The following is a 23,315-nucleotide window of genomic DNA, read 5'->3' on the forward strand; positions in this document are numbered from 1 at the left end:
ATATAGAGCATTCCAGTAGAAATTAGCGACTCTCAATAAATCATTTGATATTGAGGTTGTAAATAAATCGTTAAACAGGTCAACTTCAGTTTTCAGGGGGACCCATTTCTACTTAAGAATCAACGTCTTGTCAACTACCCCCTCCCCATAAAAGTGGCACCTTATTGGAAATTTCTTCTAGTTATATTGGCAACCAGTAAATATTTTTGACATTAAAACTATAAGCAATGTTAAAAAAAATGCAATGTGAATTACTACTTTCGCACAGGTCTTAAGGATTTTCCTGTATCGCTTGTGTTTTGTCCTTAAAAAGACCTTTTTCGGGTTCGTATTTGATTTCGAACTAGAAAGTGAAACCGAACAAAACTTTTTATTGTTTCCGAAAAGAATGGTGCTATAATAAGGGTTACCCAAAATTCCTGGGTATAAATTTAAGGTGTCATATTGGGAATTCAATCATTTCAGTGAAGATTCACCTACCCATTCATATGAAACATGTGGTGTCGAACAAAGCTGGATTACGGTTGACGCATTCCAGGAGGATCTCACCTAATTCATTTACTATTTCAATTCGCTCTTAAATTTTTCATAAAACAAGAAATGAAGGAAGTAATAATTCGAGTTCAAACTGGGAAGAAATCAATAATGAAACTAAGCATATAGTCACTGCATCGGAATAATTTTGACATAAACATCTCCAGCAGCAATTTATTTGATGATATTTAGTACCATATGGTGCACTCAAAAAAATCTGCTGCTTCTCTACGATCAGCCTCAAAAGTCTAAGGAGCTATCGTTGAACTTGCTATCCCAATAACGAAGATTATACTTTCGAAAGTAAATTTATTTATGATTTATGATCAGGCAGACCAAATCGCCTATGAAATTAGAATTGGATATGATTTTTTGGATATGATTTTTAATCGCGTGCATCGATCCTAGCTCGATGCTGCAATACTGATAACACAACCAAAGGAAATTTCATAGATAAGCTTTGTAAAAATCGAGCCCCGAAGTAGTTCGGACTTTGAAGTTTTTTTTTTGTAGTTGACTGTGGGTTATGTTTGTAAAAATGAAAAATGATGACTTCTCAATATATTTTGACAAAACAAAATAGTGACTTATGGATAATATTCAATTTAGGCTTAAATTAACATTAACTGTACATAATAATGGTTATAAATAAATACGGAGTATTGACAATGAGTAGGAATGAAAGAAGAAGTAAAAGTTGATTGGTCGTAGTATTTATCTGGGAAACTTTCATCAGTTCTCATCACTATTTAGCAAATGATAAAATATCATCATTTAGATAATTTTTAGACAAATATCAATCATCGCTTGATTGCATTATCGGATATAAATTAGCTAAACCTGATAATTTGTTTGCAATTTTTCATTCAAGTATTTCCACTCAAAGATTTCATTGAAACAGGTCATTGATAATATTTTCATTTCTAATATACACGCAGGCACCACGTTATTCAATCAGTTGAATTTTCAAATCGCTAGATTTCGGTAGTGTTTCGCTAGAGTTGAGTCTCGTACCATAAATACCGCCGAACTGAAATATTGAATATTACTAGAGTTGTATCAAAACCCCAAACCGTTATTTTTAACACCTAGACACGTGTTTCAAGTGTCGAAGTGTTAAAAATAACGGTTTGGTGTTGGGATAGAACTCCAGTACTATTCATTTTTCCACCAAAGGTTCCAAACAGTGCATCACAAGAACTGAATTATTGTAAACGATGTATCTAATTTCGACCGTAACGGGCTTCGTTTCAGAACTGCTTGAAAACCTGCGTCCCGTCAGTCCAAAACCAGGTCACGTGGAACGCGTTCGAACACCTTCATATACGCAAGGTGGCAGCACCGAACATGAAGACTCGGAGTCGTTCGTGTTTCGCGAACGTTTCCTCAAGATCAACGTCCGTCACATCACGGATGGCCAAGGGGTTGTGGGCGGTGTGCTCCTCGTCACTCCCAACGCGGTCATGTTCGACCCGAACGTATCCGACCCTCTGGTCATCGAGCACGGACCTGAAGCTTACGGCGTCATCGCCCCCATGGAGTTCGTCGTCAACGCAGCCATATACAACGATATCGCCCACATGAGGGTAGGCCACATGGAAACCAGCACGGGGGAGAAACCGGAGATTTACTACCCCAAATCGGAGAAGGAGACCGACCAAGATTCTCTGATGGTGAAAGACGAAACTTTTCCGGAATTGGGTGAGTTTTGTACACGTATGCATGACTTCAGGGTGCGTTCATCTGTGTTGCATTTGAATGTAGAACACAAATTCAGTATTTTTCTGTGTTCGGTTCAACCAGTCACTGTTATTGAATGAAACTTTTTCACAATTCACATAAATTCAATCATCCACTCAACGCGGTAATTTGATTCACAGCTTCCTTAAAGTTATTCTTCCTCACTATATCCTGGTTAACCTAAACTATAAGAGTTGTAACTATACAAATTGGCGCCCAACGAGGGGCCCGTGGTTCACCAATTTTGATTCCTATAAGAAAAAAATTAAACAAAAACCATTTTTTCCTTTGATAGTTGGATATTTGTTCCAATGTCAAACCTGTCTATTTGACCTGTCTATTAACGAGAAAAGCGTTTCTTCACTAGTTTATTGGAAATCAAATCAGTTTGATAGTTGTGTCTTGGCGGTCAGTTTATTGAAAATGTCTCAGTAGATAAGATTAATTGGTTGCTTCAGTATTTTGAGTAATTAAGTAATATTCTGCTTTTTCAAAAACAATATTGAAAGTAGAAACAATAACAAAGAAAGAATTATTTATATAGTTCAATAGAATGATACCTAAATCACATGATGACAGTACTCTAATGGTACTATCAGGTCTTATAGTACAAGACTACCATTGAAATCTTCGATATCCATTTCACTTGATTGCAATATGCCATATTAACCTGCATTCCTAAATCGCAAAAGAGATATTGTTTATGATTTGAGTTTTCAATTCATTTCTTCAGTTCACATTGTTGTTTCATTTAATTTTTGTTCAATTGATGTTCCTTCAGAATTTTCTTAGGATATGAATTGAAATAAAATCGTTTCTATATTATAATATTTTGAATCTGAACGCATCCAAGAACTCTGTTTGATGTCGTGAGTAGTAGTCACGTATCGGTGTTTTTCCCCTCTGTAGTAGCTGGCGATGACGCTGAGTCTGTCTGTTCCTGTACAGAACGAGAAGGAGACGCTTTCCCGAAAGCTTTTGAAAGAGAATTGGTCACCCCGACGAATTTGGACGATGCCGAAGCTCAGCAGAAAGCTCTAGAAGAGAGAAGGAAGTCCCTGCTGGATCATCACTGGGCAATACCTTCGAGAGATAGGCAGTAAGTTGAAAAAGTATAGTAGTTATTCAGTGGATAAAATGTTTCATTGAGTAGAGTAGGGGCATACAAATAAAATTGATGGTAGTCTGTTTTTTATAATTGTTATTGAGTAATATTTTTTAATTCAGGTCTATAGACACAGATGAACTACCAGCAATTTCATCGGCTATTCTTCAAGAAGAACACGTAGATGAAGAAGAGAATAGCTTGAATAAAGAAAGCTGTCATGATTCTGGGATTGATATTAGAGAAACTAGTCTGCCTCCCATTTTACCAATCCAACAGAAAAAGGTAAACAAAAAAAAATGTTTGCAATCTATTAATCGATATAACTATATCGAAATGTTCTTCTGAAAACGATTGCCGTATCTACAATGTTAGTTTCATACGAAGACAACTTGGAGAACAAAAATAATTGAAGTTTCATTAACTCAATAGGGAACTTAAGAACTCAAAGTTCATGAGTTTCGTCATATTCATTTTAAATTATATTCAACTTGATGATATTTTACAGAAATACAGCGATGCAGATATCGTATTATCTAAGGATTGGGTGCCACCCATTACTATTGCCCCAACCACCATTGGTATTACCACCGAAACGGAAAGTCCTGGAAGGAAGAAAACCAATTCTGTGTCTTTCAGTTTGGATTCCAGTTCGGAAGAAACTGGATTACCTGCACTTTCCACCAGCAGTATGGAATTAAAAGAGGAAATAGAAAAGGCTGATAGTAGAAAAAATAAGGTACATTATTTTTGATTTAGGAGATTTATAATGGTAGTAATTATCTAAAATCAGATTTTTTTTAACAGTAATTATATGTTGATTATTCATTTTTCTGATTGTCTCAATATTCAAGTCGTACCTAGATTTAGAAAATGTCAAATGCGATTAATGTTTTCAACACAATGAACGTCATGAGCCAGAAAAAAATCGCTCACCGATAACGAGATAAAAATGTTAATGAATTGTGTGCATATTTGTTGAATAAACATTTAGCTATTGTTGAGTTTGTTACTTACACAACTTGTCTCCCAGGAGACATATTAAATGAAAATATTCTAGAAAATTATTAAATTTTTCAGCATTGCGTACAAGGGTATTGAAAGAATTGTATAGTATGGAATTCTAAGGAAATCAGTAATCCGAATTGACATTACTAACCGAGCCATTTGAATAAAAATATCTAGCAATCATTTGTGATTGAACAGAATACTGAAGATTCTTAAATTAAACGTATGAAGATACGTAACGTACATTTTAGATTCTATATATCCTCTCAAAAATCTGAAGGCTGCATGTCAGGTGATCTAGTGAACCACAGCTGACTGTCTATCGGTTTGGATAATTGGCAAACCAAAATGAATTTTCAACTGATGATCCGTTATCAGGAACTGGGTCAACATTACGAGGCCTTTCAATGCTGCTTCTTCTCCCAATTCAGGGCCATCGATATTGTTGTTGCTAATATTTGGTGAATGTTCTATGCATAATGAGGAGAAGCATCACTGTCGCCAGATTTGTCACCTCTTTATTTCTTTTGTGAAGTTACTCGAAAAGTTATTCTTCCCTCCACTTGGGGGATGCAAGTGATAGACTCACAAATACCGGAAAAAATGTTGCCTCTGATAAAAAATCAAAGGATCCCGAATGTTTCTAAAATGTTGACACAATTCGTGATAACAGCTCTGTTTGTCAATATTATTGGAAATATTCATTATTACACCAAAGGTTCCAAACAGTGCATCATAAGCTCTGTTTCTGTTCAGTTTAGTTACCCTACAATATTGATGTGAAAAGATAGGAAACACCGAAGAAAATTTTGATTTATGAAATCTATTTATTTTTTAGATGTTAAAAAGACTGTCCTACCCCTTGTCATGGGTTGAAACCACTCTCGGAGGGGACAAAGATGAAGATAAACCTCCTAGTCATCCTCATTCAGCCGCAGATGTTCAACACTCTTCGATGTTCTCCAAGGTATTCTCAAGGTAAGTTCGATGATCGTCAATAGTGGCACATTCAAGGTTAATCCTTATAAACTTGGTGCATAATTTATTGACACACTGGGTACTTGGTTTAGTTTTCATAGTTATTTCTGATTTTAAATTTGTTTCTAGTTTTCAATAATAGATCGATATATTTTCACGTTCGATCATAAATTGTGATTTATTAAGGTAGACTTGTGAATGACCATATTTCCTGTCAATGAAAAGTCTTGCAGCAGCGTAGAATTTGCAAAATTGCTGATGTTGATAGATTTCCCTTTGATAATACTTCAGCTTAATTTATTGAAACCAGAACAAAAATAATAAAAATGCTCTCCATATAGTGTTTTACTATTCAAATATGCTGCTTAGATTGGTGGTGAATGAATATGGAATTTTATACATGAATGTAAGGTCCCACGTGTCAATAAGTCATGCTACTGAATTGATTACGCAACAGAAGCAGCATTTAACCATCTAACAATCTGCCACTAACGCTTGCTCAGCTCGCCAATTCACCTGGTGGACTTTGGCACCGGCCTTTTCCACAAGACACCTTCCGAAGACAGCGGTTCTGGATCAGGAGGTCCCCATTCCGGGGGTAGCAGCGGTCCACCACTGACCGATTCTCCCCGCACCGACTGTTCGTCAGCGTCGACGGGCAGTAGTTTTTTCCCGACTAACATCATTAGTTCTATGGGGGCGTCCGTGGGGGCTATGGGGGCGCAAGTCGGGGCATCGGTGGGCGCCATGGGAGCCTCCGTCGGCGCCATCGGTACGCAAGTGGGGGCTCAAGTGGGAGCGATGGGGGCGCAGGTCGGAGCTTCCGTCGGGGCGATGGGAGCTACAGTGGGCGCCATGGGGGCACAGGTTGGCGCATCGGTGGGGGCTGTGGGGTATGTGTGTGTTTTGGTGGCTATTGCACGACCTGTTGTGAACTGATGGGGTCTCTGAAATAATTAATTTAACATTTAGCTCGGAAGTGAAGGATATGCATTATATGGAATATAGAATAAAACAAAGACATTGGAGAGGATAAGAATGTTCCCACAATTCTATTAGTATGTTGTATTGCGGCCTGTGTATAACAAAATATTTATACAGTGCTAACAGATAAAATATTATGAATTTTGACCCCAAGAACATTTATTTCATATTATCTCTACTAACTTATTTGATATGTTTTCAAGGTGATATTTTCGATTTGACATTGAGCTATGACCTGTTTTCTTGAGTATTTTTTACCGTATCTCGTCTAATAATTATGATAACAATAATATTTATTAAACATTTCCGGTACTTATATACCTACATATGGTAAATCAATAGTTGTACTTCATAATTCTTCTTCTTCTTATTTCGTCTTTGGCCTTTTCTTTCTGTATCTTTTTCAAGAATCTGGATTTTCTGCACTTTTATCAAGAATCTGAATTCCATTTTTGTAATTATTCGAATTTCTTTGTGAATATTAGAGTTGTGGCTTCCTCTCAAGACATCTGTTTACAAGTTTGCTCCAGAGTGAAAACGATAATCCTAATATTATCAGTGCGATTGTAGATTGCTCAGATATAATTTCTAGTTGGCCAGTTTGAAAAATGAAATTTCGAATATATCAAAAAAATAAATATTTCTCGATTCATTTTGTCTTAACTTTGTGGATGGTTAGCCTCATTTTGCTGTGCTGTCGAATATCAATATTTTTCCTTTCAGTTGATTCTTCCTGTTTTCCTCTACTCATATTTTTTTCCTCAAATTCGGTCCTCTTCTTTGTGGTTTTCTCATTCTTTGCTTCCGTTTTCCCTTCCTTCTCCTCCCATTATCTCAACTACTGCCTCCTTTCACCACACCTTTCTTTTTCCTTTTTCTTCAATTTATATCTAATATACATGGCTAGTCATTATGAAAGAAAAATAATGGTTCGTATTCATAATCGAAACGGGTTGTGAGTAAACAAAATGTTACATGATTGCATTAGCATTTCATAAGTTCTTGATGGTTATGAATGAATCTTGCAATGCCATATTAAAATGTGTTTTCAGAGACCCCATTATTACTCAAATCTACACCATACACACACAAAACACCATTGATAAACACAACATTATCGCTTTTCTAGATATAGTTTGCCAAAACCGCAGTATGCTCCTACGTTCATAATTTTTCAACTGTGATAGACCCCTTCGGCGGAATTCCTCAATATTTCCAGGTTTTGATCGATTGGATATCTTTTTCAGACGTTCGTCTGTGGGGACATTCATCAGACAACCGACAGAAGGTTCGAAAACTAAAGTACCCCCGCCAAAATTGGACTACAGATCAATGGTTTCTGTTGAAGATATGCCTGAATTATTTGTCTCTTTCGACAGTAAGTAATAACCGCATACATTTTAGGACTTTAGGGTTAGTAGTCATATGTAATCATAAACGAGAATAATTCATAATTAAACACTTCAAACAATCTTTAGTTCAATTTCATGACAAATCTTCTCTGTTCAATATCCAAAAATATTATTGAAATGAAATTCAAAAAAATAACCTCCTCTAGCTAATACATAATACTATCTTTGTTGGCCGTGACATGCAGGTTTTTATGTCTGACGTTCTGTCTACGGCTGTGATAGACATTATCAACAAATGTCAAATGAGGCAAAGGTCGAAATGTGGTCGTCCTCAAAGTAGATACTAGAGAATTGATTTGAATCTCCTGATTAATTCCATTAGTGATAGGTGTAGCTCCGTTCCTGATATGAGGCCAATTAAGTGAAGGTAGCCAGATTTTACTAATGGTAATTAACTGTTTGTGTGAAATTTCCTGTGTTTCTAAGTGCATGTTCTGCTACGGCTAATTTGTCGCACAAGGTGACAATTTATGTCATGTTCAGAGAACGGGTACTTATACTTCTCTTCGTGGTTCCAATAGAGACTGAAGGTCGGCTACAAGGGTTTCGGTATACCCTGGATGTTTTTAGGTGCCCTGTGGAGTCATTAGCTGACATTGAACGAAAATCGTTGGGGAATTCAAGATCAGATTAAAACCCCAGTGGTCCTTTGGCAACACCAGGAATTCACATTGGAACAATGAAGAGAAGTGTATAAGTACACAGCTCCTCGAACATAAGAGAAATTGTCTCCTGAACGAAAAATTAGCAGTAGTGCAACTGGATTTGAAGTGGCTCAAGCCCTGGATAGAACTCATAGTTACTATCCGAGGCTATATAGGGAGGCAGTAGAAATTAAGGAACACAGAAATAATTCCAACAGAAAAAAGGAGAGAATTAACACTAATAAATTATGTTCACATGCATTCGATAACTCTCGTATCAGGTCATCTAATTCAACAAATAGGAAAGAAGACAAGCCTATCACTGATGGAAAATTAGACAGGAGGTTCTAACCAACTCCTTAGTACCTCAGAGCCTTTGATAATGTAAACCGTTGTCAAAGATGAAACGTCAGGCTACGACCAACAAACATGGAAAATAGCTTTTACACAAAATTTACAGCTGCTTGCGAAAAACAACTACTTCTCAAATCAAAACTACTCTAAACTCAATATATGTCCAAGGAACTGGCTGTTTTTGTTAGGGTAGCCAGGAGAAAATGTTTTATATTGATTTTCTGAGATAAGCAAAAAATATAAGTGAAACGAGATATGTATGGAATTTCTTCATATAAAATACATTCATCGCAAATATTTCAGAAGAAGAAATCAGTAGAAAGGCATATTTTTTATTTTCTCAAAATCACAAAACATTCATATAGTTTTTTGAGGATTGTTCATTGAATATTTGCACTGACTAAAATCCAAACGACATGACTCACTACTTATATTTGTTGAAATGTAGAATACATTGCTAATGATTTAGAAAATAATTTTTTCCATAAGTTGGATTTGAATAAAGATTATCTCTTTTATTAAAATTCTTCAACATTTTTGTGCAGTGTACCGACCGATAATGTCCCTCAATTTTCTTTATAAACTTAGCTATCAAAATTCCAGAATACAGTATACCAAATAAACAATTAAGTTGTTCCGGTTCACTGCTCCACTTTGGTGCAAGCCCAGCAGTATTATCATCTCAAAAAATCCACTGAAACAGGTTTAGAGTATTTATACAAACTTCGATTATAAATAAACTATTATGAGTAATATGCTTTTGAACTACTAATAATAAAAATTGACTCCTTGAAAAAATGCAGTCAAAAAAATCCAAAAAAGAACGTAATTCATAAAACACGTCCAATTAAATTTTATTAACTACATTTTTTCTAAGAAAACTTGAGTTAGAAAAGTTTTTCCAATTATTCAAGCCTCCAGAATTCCAGAAGATTCATAATCATTATTTCTTATTATTTTGAAAGCGTTCATAAAGACCAATTTTAAAATAATAATAATAAAGTTTTGAAAAACCTTATCAATATATGGTTATATGGTAGTCTTGAAATGTTTTATCCAACCAAAATGTTCATTTACTCATTATTGAAATGTTGTTCAATTAGCAAACATTTTTCATTATTATGAGTACCACCGCTCATAGACAAATTTGAATTGAAATCTAACGCCCACATTTAAATAATCGTTTTTTGTGAAAAACATGATAACAATCATTCAACAAACACAGTATTGGTTGATGTAGCTATTTTATTAGTACATTCCTTTTTTTCTGTTCAATTGCTGCAGTACGTTCCCCATATCGTGGGCTAGATTTTTTTGGTAGGTTCTGCATGTCACGCACTGCATTATTTCACTCATTACACTTTTTTACATCTCCACATACACTAATACAACCACCGCTCCACTTTTGTGATTTGTTTTCTTGATTTTTGCAAGTTTGGTTCCAATTGTTGATGTAGAATATTTCTGTTGTATTATTGATAATGGATTTAAGGTAAACGTACATCTATTTTATCTTTTTTAATGTTTTGACGAAATTTCAGAAAGATAATTCAATCGGAACCAATCTCATATGAACTGCTTTTCTTCATTGCGCCAGAAATCACAAAGAGAACAATTTGTTACAGTTTTTTATTTAGCATAAACAAAAAATTGGCAAAAAAGAGAAAATAATTTTATAGTCCACTTATGTCAATTCCAAAATAAAATTGGAATAATATTGGAAATATTCATCACAAAACTCGTAAGGAAGTGTCATAAAAGTTTGACCAATCACAAAAATTGCCAATGCATTTTCAACGTATATTAAATTTTCTCACTTGGGGTGTATTCCTAACACCAGGTTTAGATCATAAGTCACAAGTCATGAGGATTTATGAACAGTTGCTTTCAGAAATAAATTTGACCAATTACTGATAGCAACTTTACCTGACATGACCTTCTAATGGAGGTAGGAGTTTTCGAACCGTAATTGTAAAGACAATTTCAAATGTATTTATCATCTTGAGCTGAAGTGGAATGTCTACGTCACTGAACTTACTAGTATTTTCCTGTATTCAGATTTTATGTCTAGAATACTATTTCAAATTGCAATTTCTGATGGACTTAGGGAAACAGAGATGAGAAGGGGAAATATGTTTGCTTGGTTTGTTTCAAATTTTTCCTCTCGTCCGAAAATATGTTGTGCCCTTATACTTGTTCACAAATAAATAAAAAACCTCTTCTTCATAGGTTTTCGGCATTATAAATAGTACTCATATCTGTAATGTCAGAAACATTTTTTTGTCATCGATCAAGTATTATTCAAAATATGTCAGGAATGGCACGCTAGAAGATAAGACCCCGTTAATCCTTAGCTAGCAAGGTGTGAATTCTGAGAGTTGTCTTTCGTAGGGCAATACTGTAACAAACATCTCAGATCTCAGGTATTTCTGGCGCATTTTTGTACATATTGTCGAATCTCCAAGAATAACTTAGTTTTCTGATCCTCATTGTTTCTTTCCAGAATTGATTCCGAGGCCAGCAAGATCGTGCGACGATCCTCCGTTGTACCTCCGATTGAGAATGGGTAAGCCATTGAACAAGCCGATACCTAGATCTACTCCGTTGATGTCGTACGGAAAGAAGAAGATGCGGCCTGAGTACTGGTTCAGCGTGCCGAAGAACAGAGTCGATGAGCTGTTTAAGTTTATCCAAGGATGGGTGCCTCATTTGTATGGAGAAGTAGATGAGGAAAAGGTGAGTCTGAATATCATTTATTGTATTACCATTTTTGACACTTCGGTTGTGGAAAGAAAAAAGATTCAGTAGGATCAAATCGCTGTTCAAATCAAATCAAATCAAAATCTGATTTGCATCTTATTGACGAAGTCCAAGAAATACAATGTTAATATAGAAAAAGTACTAAAAAAGTATAAATGTAGATATAAAAAAGTTCCAAAAATGTGTGAATGAATGAAAAAAGGATTCGCTAAAATACTCTTGCAAACTATAATAGGGTCTATCAACAAGTAGGTTCTTCACCGCCTTTTTGAAATGAATGTTGCTTAAATTTGCAGATCTCATTTCTAATGGTAAATGATTGAAAAATTTACCACCATTATAGTATATGGAATCCTTGATTAAATTTGAAGTTGGGATGGGAAGTCTAAATGTATAATTGCTATTACAAGTAGCATAAGGAGTAGAAGCAAAGTTGAACTTCGATACTTCGATGTATGTTTATAAATAAGAAAAACCGTCTCTAAGATAAAAAGTGCGATGACTGTCAACATTTTATTAGCAGCGAACGAATTCCTGCACGATTCTCTGGGTTTGACTTTACAGAGACTACTTAGTGCCCTTAGTAATATCAATACAGAAGAGAGAAGGGATGAGTTGCATGCTCCCCAAAAAGGTATTCCATAACGTAGTTGAGATTCAATTAGTGCATGGTAAACGGTCTTTGCGACATGAAAACCCAACTCATTTGAAACCACTCTAACTGCATAACATCCGGAGGAGATGTTACTCTTCAGTTGGTTAAGGTGTTCATCAAATTTCAGCCTATTATCAGATATGCTACCAGATATTTTAATCCTAGACATGTCATTCATATATAGCAGAAACAGATAAGGGCCTAACACAGAACCCTGTGGTACACCAGATTCAATGGCCCTGTTCTCCGAGAGTTCCGTTGTCCTCACCATTTGACGGCGACCTGAAAGGTACGATTCGAACCAAGTGTTCCTTACACCTCTACATCCATATTTATGAAGTTTTTTTAATAAAGTTTTATGATTGACGCAATCAAACGCCTTTGAAATATCGCAAAAAATTGCTGCGGTTATTGGACAGAGTTCGTTTTTATCCCGCAATTTGAATTTCGGGAACATGTGAAGTTATGTTCAGTCGTGAGGGATGGAGTAGCACAAAATTGAAAACAATTTTGGATACCAAAAAAAATTGTCACAATTTCAAAACCACTTTCTGATTAAGTTTCGAGGTACTCTAGTTTTATTATTAGTGTCAGTCAGTATCAGATATTTAAATTAGGAAGGAATACAACAAGAGACAAGAAACATAAAAATAAACAACGACAACTACAAATGGCCTGGTTCTATACAATTCCAAAATAGTAGGCACTAAATTCTCAGAAGTGACTGAGGTTTTTGCCTATTGTTAACAATTTATTAATTGAAAAACCTATTACATGTGGATTGTCGCTGAAAAATGAACGACACCTTGTGCGAGCTAAGGATTAACGAGACCTACTCTTTCAACGTACGATTCCTTTACATAAATAAAAGGTCCTATTAATCGGGTGCTTCTTTTCAATTCTCGCATGAAAAAAGAACTGTAATTTTTCATTGTTAGTTCAGTTTCATTTTTAAATGTTACGTTAAAATAGTATTTTATTCAACTGGCGAAGAATGTGGCCATTACTCAAGAGAATTAAGTTTGTGGACGAAAACTGAAAATTGTTTCATCTGCTCTTTATGCTGTAAGTGCGAATTCTTAGTTCGTTAATTAATAATCTACCAATACGAATATATATTTCAGGAATGAAAAGAGTATTCTTTACAGTAGGAATATAAATTAAAAGAAGAATGAGAAAAAGGAGCAAAACATATGACAAAAAATATTCCTTTCAGAGGGAGAGAGAGAGAGAGACAACATAAAAATGTCTATTAGGTTAGAAAAAAAGCTGTAATTTTTTACAAGTCTGTGTACTGTTCCATAAAAACAATAATTTGTTCTGTAATATCGTTTGCAATTATATTTGAAATCGATATAATTGAAAGTAATGTTGATAGCAGTCGGATCAATCAAGTTTTCTGCATATTTATGAATATTTCATTCATTCACGTCTCCTGTTTCAGATTAAGTTCATTTTTTCTGATAAAAATTTCCTGACGAGTAATCAACCAACTTCCTGACAACTTGTAAAAAGTTAATTTTTAATTTATCGCTAATAATTTGAGTTTAATTGACCCTTTTTTCTTGAGTATGTTTGATCACAAGTGCTACCACTTTTAAAGTATTTTCAGAGATATACCGAATTGACAATTTAGTCCTGAAAGCACTTATGATATTCTGATCTTTTGTATTTAATATCTCAATATCTTTACTACTTGTATCACCATATTTAACACATTTTTGAGATTTCGAGAATGATATTTTTTTTTAATTTCAAATCAAAAACGTTCAATTTTTTCATACCTTCACGAAAACAATGTTCTGATAACTATAAACAATCAACAACAAACGTAGCTTGGTTATTGAATTAGCTCATCAGAAAATAATCCAGCAATGTTAGGTCTGGCGAACTAGGTGGCTAAAGATAAAGTTATTCATTGACCAACCGTCTTTCCTGAAACATACTTTCCAGATGGCTATCTATTTTGGAAGTATCGAGTCCTCTCGTCATACATCGAGATGAGTCAGTTTGCTTAATTAGACAGTAAATTTTGTAGCGAAAAGATGAGCATTGTGTCCAATGCTCAGTGTCAGTGACTCACTGTGGTGTAAAACATGAAGAAATCATTAAAATTAATGTTGTCATGGAAAGAAAAGTGGGATGCAGCAGATGTTGAGATGAATATTCAAATTATGATTTACGTCAGTTCAAGTAAATGATGACGAGAGGTTTCAATTATGCATGAATATGTGCTTTCAAGTTCACTCGATTTTCAAACAAATCACAGCAGTATAATCGAAAAATCAAGAGAATATTTTTGCTACAAATACAATTGTTCTTGATTTTTTTTTAAGTTATTAATAATTCACCCTCTTTTTTATACAGTAGAGCATATATAATTTGCTCATTATTGAAGAATAGTTGAATAAAAATGTACATCTCTGCCAAACATTTGTTTAGGATTGTGGATAAGTTTATTGTATACAACAAAATTATCTACAGGAGTACTGATAATGGAATATCAATAGCAGGCTAAAATCTGATGAAGAAAAGTATGTTTTTCCAAGCATTAGCTGTCGCCCTCTTACTAAAGGCAACCCTCAAAAAATAAACTTGTGCGAGCTGAAGATTAACGAGGTCTTGCCATTTAATGTGCTTTTAAAGTGTAACCGTAGACCATATTTATCCGTTCAGTTCAGAGAAGTCATTTTTTCAACTTATTCAACTCTACATAATACACAAAGAGGTATTAGCAGACGAAAAATCAACTGAAAGTAAAGAGAAACCGTATTTCATGATTTTTCAATGACTAATCGCGTGCCGTTACACAGCCGTGGTGGATTCAAATTTCGAAGCGATCCAAACTTCAGTTGTATATTATGTGATGGCATGCCTGGCAAATCCAATGAGTTCAAAAACTCTGTTGCATAATTCACAGTTTCGGTGGCATCACAAACTGTATCTTCGCTTTATAGATAAACAATAATAGTGTAGGGAGTGAGAGAAGGCTTTTTGTATGAGAGAGACAAGAACCCGGCTTCGTTTTCATCCTTACTCCGTGTTGTTTACTGAATGAGAAGTGACACCGGGAATAACTGATCTATGATCAGGGTTAAAAGCTTGAATAACTAAAATGACTATTAAAAAAGGGGAGTTAGTGATAGAAGGGTAAAAATTGAGTAAAAAAAATTAACACAATTTTTTCCAAAATATATAATAAAATTGTAAGGGGTGGAACACCCTTATCACTTAGGGATATGAAAAATCGTTTGAGCCGTTTAAGTGGAGTATGGCAATCAACACTGTTCTTCGAAAATGTTATATACAGTTGACTCGCGATAGTCCGACACTTTACAGTCCGATACGCTCGGTAGTCCGACGCTGCGCCGTATGAGTCATCGGTCTAGTTTAGTCATTGTTACCTGTAAAATCGATTCGTGTTGTGTTATGATTTCAATATTAAATAAATTTCTCTTCTTTTGTAAAAACTAAAGCCTGACTTCATCACATATTTTGAATCTTTTCTAGTCAAATATCACATAAAAATTCATGGGCAACTAGATTTCCAAACTTATACACTGCAAATTAAATTAAATAGAGCTAGTCTTTGGTAATCCGACACCCCCGCGATAGTATCGGACTATAATTGAATGTATAGGCGTTTCGTTTGTGGTAGGTATCATAGTATGTTTTAGCTTGAAATGATCTGCAGCCGTGGGTTTCAAAATTCAAAGTATTATATTTGTATGATTTATTATGGATCAATTTCCTTGGTTGCAAATGTGAATCCGTTACCTAATAAATTTTAACATTATTTTCAATGAGAAAAAGTCATGTTTCCAAAGCTACTTCAAGTACTTTATACTTTCATAGCCCTTTTTGAAAAAACACTACGTTCAGGTTGAATATTTAAGCTGATATGAATACTATAATACTCGAATCACGAAGTGATTAGCTAGTTATGCAATACATAATTGCCTAGCCTGCAGCACAATGGCCGGATTTGGGCATACCCCATATTCGTTGTGCATCACAGCCACTAGCACCACATGTCGCATTTTAATTCAATCATTTGTACCTCTCTCTGGTAGGCTACGACCATTTTATTCGGCCTTCGCTAGTCCGTCGGTTGAAATGTAACTTTTTCCGCTTTAAACGTTCGAAATTAAGGTGCTGTGACAGTCATTTCTGGAATAATTATACCTCTCACTTGATTGTTGTCCGATTGAATGAGTAATACGTAAATTTGGATAATTGTCATATGTTCCTGGCGGTTTTGTCGAGAAAAAACAACTGTTTTAACTCGTCAAGTTCGTGGTGTTTATGTGTTGCTTTTGTTACACAGTGCCAGTGCCGCCTTGATGAATTTGAAGAAGCCTGCAGATAAATTGATTGGTTTTTGCATTTTAGTTGGTGCTTGTGAAAAAGGTATTGTGAATTGAGTACATTTCACTCAAAAGAACTTCGTTGTTGTGTTTCAAACTAGCCCCTATTGAACATTTCATCATACCTACTACTTATAATGTTAATTGTATTTATTCCAGCTGATTGATTCTCGAAATCGATGAAAATAAACATTACGAAGTGGTTGGTTAAAGTCTGATTACGAAAGTATTATTTTTTCTTAAAGAAGAAAGCGTATATACAACGTCTGTTCAAGAACATAAGGTGAATTTTTATTTTTCGCTAAAAACATTTATTTATTCATTTATTTCAATTTTGCCCCCTTCACAGTAGCCCTCTTAGATATAATACACTTGTGTTCCCAATCTTCGAAGCAGTTCTGATATGCACTTTTTGGTATGTCCTTGAGCTCTCTTATCGATTCTTTTTTTTTATTGATTCGTCTGTTGTTACTTGATGAAGATCCATAGTAATTTCAAAAATTTGTGGAGATCAAATCGTGAGGTGTAGTTTTTGAAATTTTTATCGACTCGTTTCTTACATCCTCATTCATCGCAATCGCAGTCGCAGGGGGTCAAATCTGGTCAATACGGTGGCTGAGGCAGGTGTATTATCGTGATGCAGCAGCCATGAACCGTTTTTTCACAATAACGGACCTTTTCTGCGTACTGCTGCCCCAAGATGGTACTCCTAATTGACCGTACGACCATGTGGCAAAACTGATGTACTACTCCATGGTGATCGAAGAAAACAGTGACCTTGATATTTGATCGATTTTGACGTGCTTTTTTTGGTCTTGGCTCTCCTGGGATCTTCCATTGGGACGATTGGATTTTGGTTTCGATGCCATAATTCCCCACCAGTTATGACCCTTTTAAGCAAATCTGGATCGCCGTTGACGTCATTCAACAGTTCCAGCGCGATTCTCATAAGACGGTTTTTTGGTCTAATTTCAGCAATTTTGGAACGAACTTTGCTACCAAAATTTCCGAAAAAATTTTAAGATATGAGCTAGCATTTATGTCATAAGGTTTTAATTCATTGTTCACAAAAAACACATACACAAACTGAAAAACAAGTGAGGAAGAAACAATGAAACATGGCATTCCGTAAGATATAGTCCTGTGGTCATTATTGTTTTCTCTCTATAAATTTGCCAATATCATACCATGCCCAAAATGCTGATTGCTGATGATGTGGCAATTGTATACCTGTACTCGTAAAGTCAATGCCTCGATTAATACTTGCAGAACATTCAAAATAAACCTTCAAAAATACTCACATAAAATGACATGCTTTGTTTACTTAGTACAATACTATTCTAGTAATATTCTGATCTATCTTTGTGTTTTTTCATGTACAAGTTGATATAGGTAACATATTGGACGATATATTATTATAATATTTACTTTTTGGATTAGATTAATTTGCTTTGTTGTTTGTGAGATGAATTGGTACTAGCTTCTGTTCGCGACTTCATCTGCATAAACTTCAGAATTTGGTCCAGAGAGAAATGAAAAAAGTGTTAAAAAACTTCATCAGATGAAACAGTTCACTACATATCGTTCTTCTTTTATATGCCTACATAGTCCACGACAAGCCGTTACTATACCTATTTCAATGTTTAGAAAATCCTAATCAAATAAAATATATTATGTATGAAATGCATTTTATCACATTATATTTGCCATTTACTAGTGAATTATCGCAAAATTGAAGCTTTCACACGGAAAAATAGATTCAAGCGGCCTCACAAACTGATGCAACACGCGCGATGTAGAAAGGTTGCAGTTGCGGTGGTATTGTTTAACATAATAATTTGAAAGTGTTTATCGCAGATAGAAATGAGTTCCAAAGTAATAATGTAAGGGTATCATAAAATGTCTGCGAAATCCAACTAGCCTCGAAACAGATCCGCACCTGATGTTGTCCAATCGGTGTTATCTCGATAAGGCATGTGAATTACCAAGTATTACAATTCATTACACTCATCGTTAGCAAAAAAAAGCCTATAATTACTCTGAGCGGTCTGACAAAACCAAAGATCTGTCCATCACTGTCATGATGTATGTAATAATGATATCCTGCAATTTTTATTCGTTTGCTTTTAAAATTGTGACATGTCCAAATCACGTTTTTTATTCGGATTCGGTGTGAATTACCTTAGAATACACAGAACACGATGCTAGATTGTTTGCCATTCAATTTTATTGTTATGCAAACAAGATTTCTAACGGGGCATATTTTTTGTCAATAATATAGAGGCTATTGAATGCTTTTCACGGCTAAAGTTACTTTTAGGGTTAAGCTGTTGGAGAAAATTTTGTTTTGTGGCGAAGAAATTAATATTTTTCAAAGTTCATCCACAGTAGTATAAATACAACCAGTACCACGAGATCCGCCCTAGTTGCCGAGGACCTTCAACCGCTCTTAGGATGAGATTCTCATCCAACGCGTTCAGTGCTGTAGTACCGAAGGATTCGACGGTCCCACGGACATCGGACTTGTTATACCTAATAAACGGTCGGAAATTGATATTGTGTTAAGTTCATTCGCTGGTGTTATTATTGTTTTTAGTTTTTGTATTGGTTATAAGTAACTTACCACAAAATAGTCTATAATATCCTTAAATTTCGCCTATGGTAAAAGAACGAAATTGGTTGATTTTTACTATGGTTCATCCTTCAGTAACCGGAAATGATTATTTTCTGCTCGGAGCTTTGTTCACGTAGTGGTACTCTTACTAGTTAACAAATTCTCTCTTAGACGAAGGTTTCATACATGCAGTCAAGCCGCGTTGAAATTAATCGACTCCAAAGCACACTGCTGTTTGGGTCGGATCTTTTCTGCACTGATGAGAGGTAATGTCTCGAAACCGATCTGTAGGTGATCTACTCGACTGATTTCAGCATGATCCTGCTGCTGGATGAACGAGAACCGCCTGCAAGACTAACCTCTGTGAGGTATCTTGCACAAATGTTCGTTGGAATATAATTCAATGTCCAGCGTGGTATTAGCCGGGAAAGTAGTTGTATTTCGGCAGTCATTCACCAGAACTTAGGGTGTAGGTACTTTGCAAGAGATGAATGTTTTGAGATTTTATTTTGCAATATTATTTTTTTTGAAATGAGGGTAGGTTGAACCTCAGTTTTTTGTAGTCCTAACGTGTATACACATTTGTGAAGTAGTATATAAAACGCGGGGCTTATGAACCAGAGTTCATGGGTTCAGTTATTCTGACGGCAAATTCTGTATCAAGTATTTTTTGATGTTATTACTCTTATTCTGGATACACTTTGCAAATGAATCTTATTTTGAAATATTCCTTATATAATTCGTATAGAAAAATTATAGTACTCTACTCACGAGAAACGGTCCTTTTTTTCCAAATAAACTTATCTCTCTTGAAAATATACCCCTTTCAATCTATCTTTGATATCTTTTAAAATATTTCAGTTCTACGAACCAACGGATTAAGGTCTGTTTTGGGAACAAATGAACTCACAACTCTGATCTGCTATTATAATTTTTGAAGAATCTTCAGCGCTTGAAGGAGCTTATTTATAACTCATTGATTTGAAATTATACGTTTGATGAGTTTTAAAAATAGAAAATATCTGAATGATGTCAACGGATAATTTTCCAAGCGATACACCGCACAAACAACCGATAAAATATTCACATTTAATTATTTATGGATTCATTTTCAATAATTAATGCGTCTTCCAATACGATTGAAATAAAAATAACGTAAATTACCCGGTATGGTTTGAACAATAAATTATTTTTAAATGGTATCATTCCTCCAAAGTGATTAATGATGTATGTATGCGGAGGATCCTTGATCACTTTTATTTATAAAATTACCTTACGTAGTTAGTGAGAATGGAAATAAGTGTGAAACTTCATTACTTCGCCTCATTTGACGTGAATCACTAAAAATTAGTGTAGAGTATGATATAGGCAAAGTTAAACAATGGTGTGATGCCAATTCATTATCTTTCAATATATCAAAGACTAATATAATGTCCTTTGAATGTAACCTGGACCATATAATTCTTGAAGAATACATCATTGAGCATAAACTAGAGAACAAATTTTTAGGCCTCAACATAGAGAACAAATTAAAATTTGGAACGCATATATACTATGCAAAACATTATCCTCAAGTTGTTATGCGATAAGGTCTATCTCTAACTCTTTGGACTACCAATCAGCTAGAAAAGCATACTTTGCACTTTTCGAATCCCACTTGCGGTGCGGAGTTTGTTTCTGGCGGAGCAGCTGTCAAAACTCAATAAGTCAACTTTTCACAATACAAAAAAGAGCAGTGAGATTCATTACCAGAGCTAGAGTCCAAGATTCCTGTAAGCTCTTTTTTAACACATCACATCTTAACAGTCTACTCCCTCTTTATTTTAGAAATACCTGCCTAATGCACAAAAAGCACAAAGATAACATCTCGAACTCAACTCAAAGTTATGCCACTCGTCTCACATTCAATATTCCTCTTCCTATTCCGTCAACAGCACAAATTAAAAATTCGATTCTTTACAATAGCAAATAAAAAACAATTTCAAATATAAATTGTCCTTCCCAAAATAAAATATTTAAACAAAATATTTTTTATTTTATTCATCTTCTCATCATACAGAATATATCAATGGAAAATGTATATTAATACCCCCAGTCCGACGCCTATTAATATTATCTTAAACGTAATATCAGAAAAAACACCGAGCGGTTCTTTTGGCGGTATTTTCGCATTCTTTGTCGGTGTTTTCGCGTTCTTTGTCGCATATCCCTATTTTAATGGCTCGTTAGCGGCGTCCTCAAGGGATATAGAGGGTAGACATATCTCAATGATTTTATGGGTGAATTGCAGTGTTATTTGCTTGAGACGACTATGTTTCTTTCTTTGATGTAGCGACATGTTTGTATTCTTGAAATTCTTTTACTCTCAGACAATACTGACAATGGTTGAACTTTTTGTTTCCATTGTATACAGAGGCAGGTACATACTAGTACATACGATACGTCATTTGACCTTTTGATATATTGTGGCAATTGAGGTAATTATCGTGGCGGTTTATTCAATGATTACTTCTCTTGCAACGCATTGAGTGCTGTTCAATAAATACTTATTATTTACATTTTTTTTATTCCTCTTCGACAGTTGAAGTATTCGTCATTGGTTTTTCAAACCATTTGTTGAAGTTGTTCCCATCGAAATCCATTGAAGTTGTTAGAAAATCCCAAATACCCAATGTGTTTTAACATCACGTTGATTACCAATTTGTTTGATCTCCCCTGAATTAAGTGATCTAAATTATTGCAGCTTTTTTTAATGATTCATCATCAACCATCAAAATTGAAACCATTTGGATATCTACGTAGGTTTTTGTTTATGTATCCGGTACTGGTAATATTGATCTCAGTAGGCGTTACCTGATATATCCATCGTAAAGATTGTCATTTTTGTAAATATACCTACATGTTGTTTACAGTAAAAAATGACTCGTAAAAATTGGAAGAATCAACAGCGACAAAGAAGTTGGAAGGTAGGCGTAAATTTTTTAAACTGTGACAGACACAGTTCGTTAAACTGTGTCTGGTTTCATATTATCGCAGAATTATATTTTATTTTATACCTGGTGAGTTCTGAATTCTGAGAATTCTTTATTAGCCGTCATTTCCCACCACAGAAATAAAGAAAATTAAAAGAAAGCTAAACATTTTTTTCCCTAACTACATTGAGTACCTTTTCAAAAAATTTCAGAGCCATTCAATACACCTGGTTTTATTAAAATTGCAAAAATGGTTTCAGTGGAACTTATTGAATTGAATTACACTGAATACGCATTTGAAAAATGAACTATGATGACGTTTTCCTAAACAAACAAAGTCTTCTTTTGAAAACACTTTCCCAACACTAGAACGAAGTACGGTCTCTCGACGCGTGTTTCCCTAACCAATTTATCGTCCTCAGGAGATCAAAGATTTCCTCAATAAGAGCTTGAGTACAGTAAAGTATACTTAGTTGTTTCCAAAAATTATTACATTGAAGGAAACGGAATGTTGTATTCAGATACTGTTGAAAATACAATTTTAGTAATCACACGTTAAAATTTAAGACCTCGTTAGTCCTTAGCTCGCACAAGTTTCGACTTCTGAGGGTTATCGTTCATAGATGTGTGATAGCTGGTTAACGGAAAAAACATATTTGAAACAAACAAACGTTTATTTGAAAGTGGTTGACAATTTTTTGATTGACTCGGCCGTTACTTGAAACCTCTGAAAAAAATTAATTGTATCAAAAATTTAAATGAATAGCTGAAAAAAACAATTTTATTGAACAATGAACCGTCAAATGAAATTAGAAAAAAATGAGCAAAAAATTAAAAATTGAACAATTGAAAATGAAATAAAAATTGAAAAGATTTCAAACCAAATTACTTCTTTAGCTATTCATTTCAATTTTTGATTTTATTTGGTTTTTTTAGAGATTTCAAATCATATTATATCGTATTAGACAATGAAAGTCCAAACTAGGAAAATTTACAATTTTAAAATTCCACATAAAGAATTCGATTAGAAGCTCATTTAAAGATTAATTGTTTCTTCAATTATTGTTTCATTATTATAATGCGAAGTTGAGGTACACTTTCATTGTGAATAGTAAAATTAACAATGAGTAAGTTGAAGCCGCGTGAACAATAGTAATTTACGTAACAAGTCTGGATAATACTGTTTTT

The 23,315-nt window shown here is 34.6% G+C and overlaps 1 protein-coding gene across 11 annotated transcripts in view; it reads left to right on the plus strand.

Annotated features, from left to right (window-relative positions):
- mtd (TLD domain-containing protein mustard) overlaps nucleotides 1-23,315 on the plus strand; it is a 312,338-nt gene that overhangs the window by 265,352 nt on the left and 23,671 nt on the right. For 8 of the 11 annotated variants that reach the window (XM_074184319.1, XM_074184321.1, XM_074184323.1 and 5 more), the window contains 7 exons: nucleotides 1,789-2,235; nucleotides 3,184-3,373; nucleotides 3,502-3,664; nucleotides 3,888-4,118; nucleotides 5,226-5,365; nucleotides 7,597-7,727; nucleotides 11,263-11,495. In XM_074184319.1, the coding sequence (XP_074040420.1) occupies nucleotides 1,789-2,235; nucleotides 3,184-3,373; nucleotides 3,502-3,664; nucleotides 3,888-4,118; nucleotides 5,226-5,365; nucleotides 7,597-7,727; nucleotides 11,263-11,495 (1,535 nt within the window). Of the gene's footprint in view, nucleotides 1-1,710; nucleotides 2,236-3,183; nucleotides 3,374-3,501; nucleotides 3,665-3,887; nucleotides 4,119-5,225; nucleotides 5,366-7,596; nucleotides 7,728-11,262; nucleotides 11,496-16,277; nucleotides 16,585-23,315 lie in introns of those variants that run through there. The other 3 variants (XM_023159275.2, XM_023159276.2, XM_023159277.2) reach the window with 2 other exon arrangements.

The sequence above is a fragment of the Leptinotarsa decemlineata genome, unplaced genomic scaffold (genome assembly GCF_025532065.1).
Source record: "Leptinotarsa decemlineata unplaced genomic scaffold, Ldec_3_MD MMD2_tig00026354_RagTag_RagTag, whole genome shotgun sequence".
Lineage (NCBI taxonomy): Eukaryota > Metazoa > Arthropoda > Insecta > Coleoptera > Chrysomelidae > Leptinotarsa > Leptinotarsa decemlineata.